This window comes from Triticum urartu, unplaced genomic scaffold, assembly GCF_003073215.2.
Source record: "Triticum urartu cultivar G1812 unplaced genomic scaffold, Tu2.1 TuUngrouped_contig_5984, whole genome shotgun sequence".
Lineage (NCBI taxonomy): Eukaryota > Viridiplantae > Streptophyta > Magnoliopsida > Poales > Poaceae > Triticum > Triticum urartu.
Window position 1 is genome coordinate 991 of NW_024116705.1, and position 14,224 is coordinate 15,214.

General features: G+C 42.8%; 1 protein-coding gene across 1 annotated transcript; it reads right to left on the bottom strand.

Annotated features, from left to right (window-relative positions):
* Positions 1-241: 241 nt before the first annotated feature.
* Positions 242-1,903, bottom strand: LOC125529970 (2'-deoxymugineic-acid 2'-dioxygenase-like). Its single transcript, XM_048694391.1, has 4 exons — positions 1,721-1,903; positions 1,341-1,591; positions 830-1,151; positions 242-735 (listed from the first exon to the last, which is right to left on the bottom strand). The coding sequence occupies exons 1-4, from the start codon at positions 1,865-1,867 to the stop codon at positions 463-465; spliced, it is 993 nt and encodes a 330-aa protein (XP_048550348.1). The 5' UTR covers positions 1,868-1,903; the 3' UTR covers positions 242-462.
* Positions 1,904-14,224: the final 12,321 nt, after the last annotated feature.

Here is a 14,224-nt window from a genome sequence, read left to right on the forward strand (position 1 = left end):
TCCAAAGTGGGTTCATATGCCCATGGGGTTCATCCATGCACTTTCCCTCTGCTCCTCTCTTTATTCAATGAAAAGCTGCACTGCGAACTAATTCGGCTCTAAGTAACTACTCACTGGCCTCGTACAACAGTAAGGTTACTAAATTTGTGTTACTCCTTTGAGTTTATCAAATGTACCACATTTTTGTTCTATTTTTCATTTTCACATCCAAGCTATTAATTGATATAATTACACTGGTCAGTATGGGTGATAAGTTTCCTATACAAAACAGTTTTGCGTCGTTTACTTTCTGTAATCAAGTCGCCCGAGCCACGAGTAAGATTACTTGTATCATCAACAGAACATGAATGTATACCCTAACAACACCGGGAAGGTAGCTTGATGTAACTGATATACCCACGGCATGCGTGTTGAGAGATCTGGCAACCAACATAACAGTGAAGGCTTATCGGCTGTGGCTCTTCATGTATTTTTGTCTTGTGTTTGTTGAGAGTTGCTGAGATTGGTTGTAAGATTGAGCGATGAGCCCAGCTTTACAACATTGTGGACGCGCAAGAACTCACGGTATGTGAGGGAACGGTAGCGCATGGGGTTTCCTTCACCAATGAACTCCTCCGAGGGCCCGATGAGGCAGTCCGCATCCGGCTCGATGAAAACCGCCACCGACATTCGTGGCATCACTGAGTTAGTCATCACCCGGTGCTCTATGCTCTTCAGCACCCCGTTGGTTACGACCTGCAAGAAACAACCAACATATAATGATGACTGATCCCATAGACAAACTGGAATGAGCAACTTAAGCCAACCAGATCAATCATTGATGCATTAACTCAAGTTGCAAGCCGAAGTTGACGACAAAGGCATTTGGCATAGGCTCCACGTTAATCCAATCACCCTTGTAGGAGACTTGGAGACCGGGGACTACACCAGGTAGGAGTAGGGTGATGAGGTTCCGATCGCAGTGTGGCGGTAGCCCGAGCGCGAGGCTCGAGTCCGAGCACCTTGGGTAATGGTTGAGGGAGATGGTGGTATCACCGCAGCTGAGGGCCCCATCGAAGTAGTCAGGGTGGAGCCCCATGCCCTCGCTCAGAAGCCGCAGTAGCTCCATGCCCACACCTCTTGTCAACAGGAAGAACGTCTCGACAACTTCTCTGTAGCCAAAGGCAAGCCAATTCACAAGGAAGAAACTCACTTCTCCACCATGCATGGATGCTCAATTGCTTGTGATCGATGGATATATAGGTAAAATTCTTGGGGATTTTTGGCCCATGAACTAAGTAATTCCTAGATAAATCTCGAAGGCCTATGTGCGATTACATGACGGCGTGAAAATATATTACCGAAGGCTTTGGGGCTTATCGGGCCAGTGATTCTTGCTGTCTCCCACGGGGAAGGTGGAGGCAAGGCGGAGGCAGTCCAGCCAGTACTTGTCGCCGCCGGTGTTGAAGGTGGTGCCAGAGAAAAGCCGGTTGGGCTTGCGTCTGTCGTCCGAGTAGAAGGGTGCCACGTCCAGCACCGGGAGGCGGAAGAACTCCTCGCACACCGCCTCCATGTCCCGCATCGCATGCTCAGGAACGCCGTGGTTGACCACCTACATGCATGTACACGTATGTAATCAAAAAGAAGAAATTGAAAAGAGGAGGAAGACCCTGGCCTCTGCATCATCATGATGCACACTACATAATCAAATGCCAGTAGCAAATTAGATGGTTGGACCGACCAGGAAGAAGCCCAGCTCCTTGCCGGCGTCGAGAATGGCGCGGCGGACCTCATCGTGACTGAGGGAGAGGTCGACAACGGGGAGGGAGACGGCCGGTGGCGGGGCGAGAAGCTCGTGGGACGAGGCGGAGGAGAGCAGTTTGGCCATGCGAATGGTGATGTGTGGAGTGGAACACGCACACGCCAAGAACTAACAGGAGTACACTTGCTACCTGGCACGCTCTTTAATTTATAGGCGTGGAGTATTAAATTGTGTGGGTCGGAGATCTCTATCAGCTAGCGATTGGCTCTTTAATTTATAGTTGGAAGCTCGGCTCTTTAATTTAGTGAAAGGTCGTTTGATCGGCTCATTTATTCATCCCAACAATCTTTGTTTTTAATTACTTTTTTTTGCGAGGAAGTTTAAAAAAAATGAGACCAACCCAAAAGCTAACCCCCATTGGCATTTTTTTATAGAAGAAACTCTACAAGCATCACACGTCAAAGTCAGGGCTTAAACTTGGGTGGGGGCAGCTACCCAGCTGCCCAGCCAACGAGTTTTAAGTTAACTTGTTTAGCCGTCGAGCACAACAATACGAACAAACAAGTAGCTCTAACTAATCACAAGTGGCCAGCTCAACTACCTAGTCCGAAATGATTAGGCGAGTTGAAATTATATCTCATGTCCAAAACCGTATGGTGTTTGTTTTAGTTAAACGACAGTCCGGCCCTATTCTAAAGCACCACCTTGACATTTTAAAATTTTCAATGCGTGCAGCATGTAAGGCTTAATTGGATGCACGCTGTATCTCGACGACCGACCATTGCAAAAGAACAAAGTGAAAGGACAATGATAGACACGGAGTGTATATTATTTGATCGATTGAGTCAGACAGAAGAACAACCGATTGATTGGATCAAGTCTTTAATAATGGACATCAATATTGAGGATCCCCAACGATCAGCTAATCGGCGAGTATTCTTTCAGGAGCCGCTATAAGGATCATTTTTGTGTCATTTGACGCGCTTTTCGCCGCCGCCACAACGGGATCGTAACAGTTTTTGAGGGTAGAGTATTCAACCCAAATTTATAGATTTGATACAAGAAGAGCCCAAAAATATTTATAAGTATTAGCTGTTGAGTTGTCAATTAAACCACACCTAAAGATTAATTATATGCAGCAATATGATTAGTAGCACAATAGTATGATAGTTTTCATGGTAGTAGTAACAGTAACAGTAACGGTAACAGTGATATTTGCATGGCATCTTTTGTCCTACCCTCCCGTGGCAGCGGTGTCCAAATGGAAACTAAGGGATATTAAGATCTCCTTTCAATAGAGAATGAGAACAAAGCATTAACACATAGTGAACTAGATGATACCCCGCGCGTTGCTGCGGGACTTTATGCTTTCCATGAGCAGATTCAAATAAAAGCGTATATTGTATGAATGAATAGAAGATAGAATTTGAAACACCGACAATACATTTACATTTTAAATGTTGATTTTGGAGATCCAATGGAATATTGATATTTACATTTGAAACGATGAACAAATATATTTCTGCACAAACATAAAGAGAATTATCAGTAACATGCACCGATACCTCTCCCAACTAACTATGTTGGATTTTCAGAGCATCAAAGTAATTCTAATACACTTGGTTAGCAGAGATATACATCTCAAACATCCAGAGAGGCATGGCCAAATATTAACAACTGGTAAAATAAAGTATGGGCATATGATAGTACATGTGAAGCACACCTGAGAAGTTAGCAGAGATATATGTCTCAAACATCCAGAGAGGCATCATTAATAGCATACACTGATATAGTTTATTTATTTATTAAGGAAGCAATATATTGTACAGAAACATACTAAATTTTATTTATTTATACTGGCATGATAACATTTTTGAAAGACTTGTACCTGTAGGTTGTACCTTGTCTAAATATTTCATACTCATATGATTTACCTTTTTCATTGGCAACAAAGCAAAAATATTAAGTTGTGTTGTACTTGGCCTTCTTGATTCTTCAAAGAAACTAAAATGGGGCAATAGACTCTTCATATTTAATTCGAATGTTTTTTACAACTGGAAGAGAAGTTTTAAACATGAAGTGTGTATGACATCCCATAGAGCTAGGGAAACAACCTACGGTGCTCAATAATTGCTCTACAATTTGATGTTATGTTTTGGTTTTATTCTAATGCTGCTGCATACCATAACCATCCACGTTTCAGTATTCTGATGTAGAAAATTAGATAACACAATTTAACAATAATCGAGAAGAACAACCAATAAACATGTATCGATGGGATGGAAAATAATGCAAACATTCATTTTCTGCAAACATAATTACATAAGGCATGGGAAAAATAATAATCATAAAATTATGCAGAATAACCTCATAGTAAGTAGCAAGATGGGCGTACCAGCAGGCGGTGAGAACTCAAAATTTCTCCGAGCACTATGACTTGTATGATAGTAACATACATGAAGGGAGCAAATAAATAGCACGCGAATGATAATTTAAGGGATATAACCAGGGATTAAGGTACTCCTAAGCTAGTACTTACTGGTATGTCTCCTAATAAATTCGCCCTGTCCCAAAACAAATATACTCCCGTGTTCAAGTTTTTGTGGAAGTCATGTATCATAGTAACTCTGCAGTATCACTTACAAGACCAGTAAAAGATGTATAGAGATAAGAGAGAAAATGTGTTGATTAACATCACAAAGCAAATTTACAATTGCAAGCCCAGAGTATGCTCCAAATCTGGCTCCGCCTCTAATCTTCATAGTCAGACAATATCACCACCATGGTTACAACTCTATGTAATCAGAGATTTCAGCAACTTGAAAAAAGCATTATTCATAAGAAAAGAGGAGCTTTACGAGAGAAGAAACGGGACACCATCGTGGGCTCCTCTAGATCGTTGTCTTCAGATCAAGGAGAAAGGAGCAGTCTGGTCGGTGCGGAAGAGTGGGGCCCTTGACACATACGACGCTGGCTGCTATTAGGGCGTTGGGCGAGCGCTGCTCCATGGGCATGACCGCATGAGGGAGGAGGGTGGGAGCCGTGCTCGGTGGTGCTGAAGGAGGCTGGCCGACGGTGGGAGATCGAATCACGGCTCACCGTGCACAGATCGATGTTAGAGGATGTGGATCCGTAACTGAAGGGGGTGAGGCTGTCACACGGTGTGGGTTGGCGGTAGGGGCTCCAGAACGTCGCTAGTGGCGGAACGCGGCAGGATTGGGGCAAGTGGCGTGCACAACAACTTGGTCGACGGCAGCGCCGACGATCAGGTGGCGTCGTTGGTGGCGACCTGCGTGGTTCAAATAGTGACGCGAGTGGGGGATGGGCGGTGGTGGGTGACGCTCGTGGGTTAATGGCTGGGACAACAACTATGTAGGCCAAACAGTGGTCGATGCGCTTCCAATCGCTTTGATGAAGATGGAAGTTTTTGTTACTCCTCAATTTACTCGTGGAGAAGATGAATTGGAATTAGTGGTGGAAATCAATGTGTAGAGGAGTTTCTTTTTGCCGTAATGGGTAGAGGAGTTAATGGGGAGATTATTGGGCGGTGGGGCTGGTGAGAAAGAGAGAGTCGGGCAGAGATTATTTGTCGTCGGTTGTTATATGTAACTGAACTACTGACATGTCAATGATGACATGGACTACCTGCATGTTAAGAGAATGCCTTGTAGTGGGGAGCAACTTCTTAAGAATGGTAGATACATGAACTCCTCATACTATGGTCATCATCGAAAAGGATCCCGACTTCTGTCACTCCAGGGTTTGCGGATCATAACATTTAATAGGTGACTATAACTTGCAAGATCGGATCTAGAACATAGATATAATGGTGATAACATAAACTTTCAGATCTGAAATCATGGCACTCGGACCCAATGTGACAAGCATTAAGCATGACAAAGTCATAGCAACATAAATCTCAGAAAATAATGAATACTAGGGATCAAGCCCTAACAAAACTAACTTGATTACATGATGAATCTCATCTAACTCACTCACCGACCAGCGAGCCTATGAAGGAACTACTCATTCCCGGTGGGGAGCATCATGGAATTGGCGATGGAGAAGGGTTGGTGATGACGAAGATCAAAGATTCCCCTCTCCGGAGCCCCAAACGGACTCCAGATCTGGCCTCTCGATGAAGAACAAGAGGTGGCAGCGGCTCCGTCTCGTGAAACACGATAATTCGTTTTCCCTGATTTTTCTCCAAAAATAGGATTTTATAGCGTTCGAAGTAGGGTCAGCGGGGCCACCAGGTGCGCACAACCCACCTGGGCACGCCAGGAGGGGGGCGTGCCCTAGTGGGTTGTGCTCCCCCAGAGACACCCCCTCCGGTGGTTCTTGGCTCCAATATTTTTATTTTATTCCATAAAAAATCTCCAAAAAGTATCGTTCCATTGCAAGAACTTTTATTTCTACACAAAAAGCAACACCATGGTAGTTCTGCTGAAAACAGCGTCAGTCCGGGGTAGTTTCATTCAACTCATGCAAATTAGAGTCCAAAACAAGAGAAAAACGTTAGAAAAAATAGATACGGCGGAGACGTATCATATGGATATCACCCGGCGGAGTAGCGAGTTGCAAACAGGCAGGTTTAACCCATATATGGCATATAAAGCCGGTCAAGAGGGTAAGAAAGCTAAACTCGGTGAGTTGGAAGACCCCAAGTGACCTTATGATCAATTAATAAATACTCATGCCTAGTAAACATGGGATGAAACGACAAAGGCCCCGAATTTCGGTGATGCCGACTTTATTACGTTGATCATAATATGATAAGTCAATAAGGTAGGATACCTATGTTTGAACCGCGCATCCTGGCAGCAAGTTCTCTTTGGCAACCTTTAATTTTCTGAGAACTCGAACTTGCGAGAGATCGATTCCTCTTGAACCAGATGTTGAGCCGGATATTGAGATCTCAAAACTTTGTGAGAGACAGATTTCCCTTGAGCTAGATTTTGAACCGGAATGTTTTCTGATAACCCGACATTTTTCTTTTGAGCCGAAACTTTTTGATTGCCCGGTACTTTTTAAGCCGGAAATTTTCTGACAGCCTTTAAATTTTCACCAATGTGGCAGTAACCCCTGAGGCCGGATTATTTTCCCTCCAATGACCCGGGGTTCTTGAACTTGCTGAAACTGGCAAAATTTGCTGAGTCTTGTCCGTTTAGCCCCTGAATCTTAAGAGGACTCGAGGATTTGGCTTGAGATTCTCCATACTTGACCATGATATAAGCCGACATATAGTTGAACAGCATAACACTAGAATATGTTGAAGCTGGAAGCGAAGTGGCGAGTTGATGATCTTCGCAACACTCATTGTATAAACTTGGTGTTGATAAAGCGATGTAAATCCACGAAAGGTTGAGGTTGACCGTGGCGGGTTATAAATGATCCCGTATGAGTTGTGTCAATATCCCGGCTGGTGGTTCATCTGGCTGGTTATTGAAGTATAACCAAACCGTAGTAACAGTGACTTATGCGCCTGTCCATTGAGCCATCAGGTGCAGGCGGATGCTGATAACTTATTATGATTTTCTCTAGAGTTGTTGGAATAGACCGGGCCGTAAGAGCGGCGACTTGCGCGCGCTCACGAAACAGCTCGTGCAGATGGGTGCGGCTCCGGTGTGTTGATGTAGATCAGACCGCGGGGTGGATGATAAAGACGACCGCATCATCAGAGACGACATAGACACGGGCGAGTCGGCCGCAGGCGTGAATAGATAAGTCAATCGCAAGCGCGGTCCCGACGAGCCGATATAGACCAAACCGCAGGGGCGGCGGCTATGCACATCCGTTGAACAGTAAAACATGCGTTGTCCCGGTGGATGATGAGCAGCGTATTTGCCTATGATGTAGGTCAGTCTCCGGCAAGTTGATAGTTGGATGGCAATCTGTTAAGAACTGCGGGGCGGACGTTTGCCAGTATGGCCTCTACTGGACCACTATGAGGCAAACGGGATCTCTATACCCGTAGCTTAATGATCTCTTTTGTATTGAAGAATTTTTCTACATAAAAAATATCGCAGTGTGAGAGTAATTATTCTTGAAAGAATAAAAAATATATATTAAAAAGTAAATAAAGCGGATAGCACCTGATATTTCTATGGGATGTCGAGCCAGTCATCATGACGAGGCGATTATGAAGATGAACCGGCAGGCGTAATTAACCGGCAACAACGGTGGATCGGCTGCTGTTGTGAGCCGGCCGTGACAGCAAGGCGGCTGAACTTATAGCTTGAACCACCTCTGTTCCTCTTAACAATTCCATGCCTCAACCACTGTTTTCCTCCCACTGAGTATTTTTTAGTAGTCATCTGTGATAATTTTCAAGAACTTGACTATTGTAATGGACAAGAGGTCCTCTAGAGTCCAGAACCAGCCATTGAAAAATTTTAAGTCTGAAATTTCTCTCTTATATTCCACCGGGCCAATTCCTTCCTCTTTACTCTACTTTTTCTCCAGCCCCGTTGGGCAGCCAACACACCAACAGGACTCATCTGCAGAGAGCCAGAAGTCAGGCGCAGTTGATGGATTCGGGGAGGAAGTGACTCAGAGCGTAGCGGAGCTGCAGCTCCGTGGCGGAAGCATGGGCCCGCTTGACGCCGGGGCGACGGCTTGAAGGTGCAAGGCCACACGGCAGTAGCGGTTGAGGTGAGGCGGGTCTGCGAAGGAATGGACCGCCTCAGCGATGTCACAGGGGTGGAAGGAGGCGGAGACGGGTCGTTGATATGTCTTCATTGTATCTATTTTTTCAAACTCTTTTGCCTTTATTTTAGACTCTAATTTGCATGATTTGAATTGAACTAACCTGGATTGACGCTGTTTTCAGCAGAACTGTCATGGTGTTATTTTTTGTGCAGAATAAAAAGTTCTCGGATTGACCTGAAACTTCACGGAGATCAGTTTCGGAATATATAAAAAATATTGGCGAAAGAATCAACCGAAGGGCCCCACTCCCTGGCCACAAGGGTGGAGGGCGCACCTAACCGTCCTTGTGGCCCCCCTGGACCTCCACCGACCTCAACTTGAACTCCATATATTCACGTTTGGGAAGATAAAAAAAAAGAGAGAAGGATTCATCGCGTTTTACGATATGGAGGCGCCGTCACCTCCTGTTCTTCCTTGGGAGGGCAAACCTGGAGTCCGTTTTGGGTTGCAGAGAGGCGAATTCATCGCCATCGTCATCATCAACCATCCTCCATCACCAATTTCATGACGCTCACCGCCGTGCGTGAGTAATTCTATCATAGGCTTGCTGGACGGTGATGGGTTGGATGAGATTTACCATGTAATCGAGTTAGTTTTGTTAGGGTTTGATTCCTAGTATCCACTATGTTCTAAGATTGATGTTGCTATGACTTTGCTATGCTTAATGCTTGTCACTAGGGCCCGAATGCTATGATTTCAGATCTGAACCTATTATGTTTTCATGAATATATTTATGTTCTTGATCCTATCTTGTAAGTCAATAGTCACCTACTACGTACGTGTTATGATCCGGCAACCCTAGAATGACAATAGCCGGGACACTTTTCGGTGATGAACGTAGTTTGAGGAGTTCATATATTCACTAAGTGCTAATGCTTTGGTCTGGTACTCTATTAAAAGGAGGCCTTAATATCCCTTAGTTTTTAATAGGACCCCGCTGCCATGGGTGGGTAGGACCAAATATGTCACACAGAGAGCATAGCAGCAACATGAGCATGCCACAACTCATGCTGCATAAGCTTAATGCCACTATATACACAATATATTTTTCTGTATACACAGGGAACATTTTTTTAACACACGTTGAACATTTTTAAAATACAAGATGAATATTTTTTTCAAACACAGGCCCAAGCATTTTTAGAATACATGGTAAAGATTTTGCAAATTCCTACTGTTCATGTTTCTAAATGTTATGAAACTTTTTAAAAACAATCATGCGAACATTTTATTTACATTGCATAAAAAAATTCTAGAAAGTGTCATGTGTTTTTTAAATGCATGAAGTTTCTTTTAAAAATTGTCACGAACATTCTTTGAATGTTAAGATTCTTTTCCATTGTATATAATATTTCTTTAGACATCACAGAACATTCTTTTCAAATGCATGAACATTTTTTAAATGTCAACATTTTTAAACAGCGCAAACAATTTTTTTATTGAAAGTTTATTATCAAAATAAAGATAGAATAAACTTATTCTTGTTTTTTAAAAAATGTTTGGAATCTTCAAAAGTGTCCGCACTCTTAAAACTGTCCAGGGATTTTCAAAAAATAACTTCCAAATTTGTTTGGGAAGAAATTGTTTGGAATACCAAATTTTGTTCTTACTTTTCAAAAATAAAATCAGAATTATAAACTTTATTCAAATTTGTAAAATACTTTCCAAAATTTAAATTTGTTTGTGTTTTATAAAAATATTCTACATTTTAAAAAATCACAATCTGTAAAAAAAGGTTTCAAAAAATTTCAAACATCCTCTAATCTGGACACTGTGCTATGTCCTTTTATAGACTTTCCCGTTTACTTTATGTTACTATCATGCATTGGTTGTAGTGGTACGAACTCTAGTTGCCTTGCATGATGCATCATATCCCGAGTCAAAAAAAAACACAAATAAACATGTCACAACTTATAATATCTCACATCTAACTGTTATATGGACAGACCCAAAAAAATCACACATCTCAATTCCTATGAAAATAAAAACGGGTTTGCTGTTTCACATCTAGAGTGAAGGGAAGTGAGCACGTCTATGAAAAAAAAGGATCGGGCATGGATACACGACATCCATGGTCATCTGGGTCCAGCGGCAGTGCTCGAGTACTTTGACCTCTGGTGTCGGCTGTAGACCGTCACTCTATCCCAGGAGCCCGACACCATTCTCTGGAAGTGGACGGAGAACGGGGCTTACTCCGCGTCTTCCTGCTACAACACCTTATTCATCGGTTCTACGCTGTCTGAGCACTAGCGCCTTGTATGGAAATCGGGTGCCCCTCTCTAAGTCAAATTCTTCCTCTACCTCGCCTCCGTCAACCGCTGTTGGACGGCTGACCGGCTGGAACGGCGTGGCTTACCGCATGAGCCAGAATGTGTGATGTTCTCCCAACAAGCTGAGACCTTACACCACCTTCTGGTGGAGTGAATTTTCTCTCGCACTATCTGGCATGGCATCCTCTCCTGATGTTGCCCCGAGATCACCGCACCAGAGGGCTCTCTTGGCTTCCTCGACTGTCTCAGCTCGATTCTTCCTACGACGACCCCGGGCAAGCGACATGGGCTCTCCACCATCGCCGCGCTGACGGCTTGGTCCTTCCGGCGTCATCGCAATGCTATCATCTTCGACAAGATCACACCCTCCTCCGCCTTTCTTCTGGTCACGATATAGGACGACGCCCGCTCCTGGGCCTGCGCAGGAGCCAAAGGACTTAACAACATCATCCCTGTAACGTAGCTTAGTCTCTTTGGGCTAAGCAACCCATTCTATGCTCACTGTGTATCACGGGCACGCCTTGTAGTGTACATGTCCCTGATGCCAACCTGTACGTTCTTCTCCTCTATCAATGCGATGATACGCTGACCATGGCGTATTCGAGAAAAAAAAAAGCACGTCTTCGACCCATTAGTTCTTGTCCACTCGTCCTTTTTTTTCAACTCAACTCTTTTGCGTATATAGTTGTGTTGGGAACCAACGCTACATGTTCACCTTTTGAATTGATGAATGGTTTCTTCATGAATTCATGAACGAAAGCTACATGTTCACTCTACTTTTTTGTGTTTTTTTATCTTTTTATGTTTAAATTCATAATTCTTTTAAAGAAAATTTGATATTTTTTTCTAATTTTCTGTGTGTCCATTTCCTTCTCTTTTTTATTTTCCTTTTTCCTTCTTTATTTATTTTTTGTTTAAATTCATGAGTTTCTTTAAATAAATTACCTATGTCTCGTCTAAGTTCTTGATCGTTCGACATGTTCTATTTAAATGTCGTGCTACTTGCAAGTACACCCTCAACATGCAACCGGTCTGCCTTTTTTAGTTACAAGTTCACCCTCAATATGCAACTATGGCCTGACCCAATTTTATTCCAGTTGCAAGTCCATCCGTGACACGCAACTTGGGGTCGAACCCTTTTTGCCTCAGTTGAAAACCACCTTCGACATGCAATTAGAGCGCCTTGCCATTTTCCTCGTCCCGGTTGCAAGTCCACCCTCCACACGCAGCCAGGGCCTGTCCTACTTTTCTCTCAGTTGCATGTCCAACTACACACTTGACACGTAGTGGGGGCAACTAGGAGTCCTACCAATTTTTATTCCAGTTGCAACTCTACACTCAATACGTAACTAGGGCCCGACCCATTTTTGTCCAGTTGCAAGTCCACGCTTGACATGCAACTGGGGCCTCGGCCCTTTTTGTCACAGGTGCAACTCCGCCTCCGACATGCTATTGTGGCGGGCTGCCCTTTTGTTGCAAGTCCATTCTCGACACGCAACTGGAGGCCTACCCATTTTTGTCCTATTTGCAAGTCCACTCTCAGTACGCAACTAGGAGCCTGACCAAATTTTGTCTTAGTTGCAACTCCATCCTCAATACACAAGTGGCGCCCAAACCATTTTCGTCCTAGTTGCAAGTGTGCCCTTGACACACAATTGGGGTCAGATTATTTTTTGTCTAAGTTGCAAGCCCACCCTCGACTCGCAACTTGGGCCCAAACTTTTTTGTTCGAGTTGCAAGTCCACCGTCGACACGCAACTGGGGCCCGACCTTTTTTGTTCGAGTTGCAAGTCCACCCTCGACTCGCAACTAGGGCCCCATCTTTTTTGTCCGAGTTGCTAGTCCACCCTCGACTCGCAACTGGGCCCGAGTTTTTAATTCCTAATTGCAAGTCCAACCTCGATTTCACAACTGGGGCCTGCCCTTTTTTGTCCCAGTTGCAAGTCCATCATCTACTCGCAACTGGGGCTTGACCTTTTCTTGTCCCGGTTGCAAGTCCACTCTCGACTCACAACTATGGCCCAACCTTTTTTTGTCCCAGTTGCAAGTACAATCTCGACTTGCATCTGGGACCGACCTCTTTTAGTCCCAATTGCGGGTCCACCCTTGACTCGCCACTGGCGGTCCGACCTTTTTTTTATCCCAATTGTAAGTCCACACTCGACAGCGAACAAACCACAGATGAGCCGACCCAAGTAGCTAGGTTATGTTTTTTGTTTTGTTTTGTTTTGTTCATGTTTTTCTTGTTATTGTATCATTTTTTCTTAATTGGTTTTCTTCTCCTTTTAATTTTTCTATTTTCCAAAACTTGATCTCATTTTCTTTATTTTTTGATTCTTTTTTCATAAATTCACAAGTTTCAATAAATGTTCCAAAAATCATAAATTTGTTCATTTTTCTAAAGTTGTTTGTGTTTACCAACTTTAAAAAAAAATCAAAATGTGTTTATTTTTTGTTCTCTTCTTATTTATCTATTTTCTCTATTTTGTTTTCTCAACTTTTTTTTTCTGTCCACTTTTAGTTCATTGTATATAAAAAAAATCGCTTTTAGTTCATTGTATATAGAGAAGGACAGATCTGATGGCTAGCTTTACCTATAGGCCGGCGGCCACCCAGGGGCGAGTTGGTTTTTGGTTTTGGCTTTGACAAGTTAAAATCAAATAAACATGACTAACGATGAAAACAATAAAATGAAGCTGACATCATACTTCATAGACGGACATAGACGGACCCAAAAACAAATAAAAATGACTTGCGAGTCCGTGTAGACAAAGAAGAACGACATGTATAACTTAGGAGTCCTCAAGCTTCAGCTAAAAAAACTGAGCATATGCCTGATTGTAAAATAATTATCACATCTCATCGTACCAAAAGAAGGCGTAACCATGATAAACTAAACTAGGCACGAACATACAATTTTTTTTCGCAAATGGCCCTCAGATACACCACCACTACCTGTCTAATATTTTAATATCGCCTAATTGTAAGACAAGTAGAAGAATGACATAAATTGTTATGCATAAAAAAATGAATATCAAACCGTTAACAAATATCAATTGAAAATTTATCATTGATTTTCGTGCTAGGAGTTGGCAAGACAAACTTGATTATTTCAAAATTGGATCCGTAGAAATATAATTATATAAGGGTAAAATATTTTTCAAGTATTACGAGATACTAATAGCTAATGTGATTCTAGATAGATACATTCGCAACTAAGTATATCATTTATTGAAAATTAAGCAGGAGCACTTACTAATGCACTAAGAAGAAACTTCTCTAGTTTTTTTATATATGCAAATAATTGTTATGTACATCATATTTGAAGAACAAGACTAGCCATGCAGCATATACCTCTCGCACTTCGAATTTTGTTGAGCGGTAGGTCTGTGTAATGTTTGTTTCTCGAACTTGGTTGAGTTGTTTTGTATATGCTACAATGTGGATTGAATAAGTGGGCAAGATGTGTATCTTGCCAAATGGATCAAACTAATTCATTCTT

Excerpts from the sequence above, each read along its gene's own strand:
- LOC125529970 (XM_048694391.1), bottom strand. The coding sequence starts at position 1,867 with ATGGCCAAACTGCTCTCCTCCGCCTCGTCCCACGAGCTTCTCGCCCCG. Across the intron at positions 1,592-1,720 it reads AGGAGCTGGGCTTCTTCCTG|GTGGTCAACCACGGCGTTCC; the intron begins GTCGGTCCAACC and ends ACATGCATGTAG. Across the intron at positions 736-829 it reads ACTTCGGCTTGCAACTTGAG|GTCGTAACCAACGGGGTGCT; the intron begins TTAATGCATCAA and ends TGTTTCTTGCAG.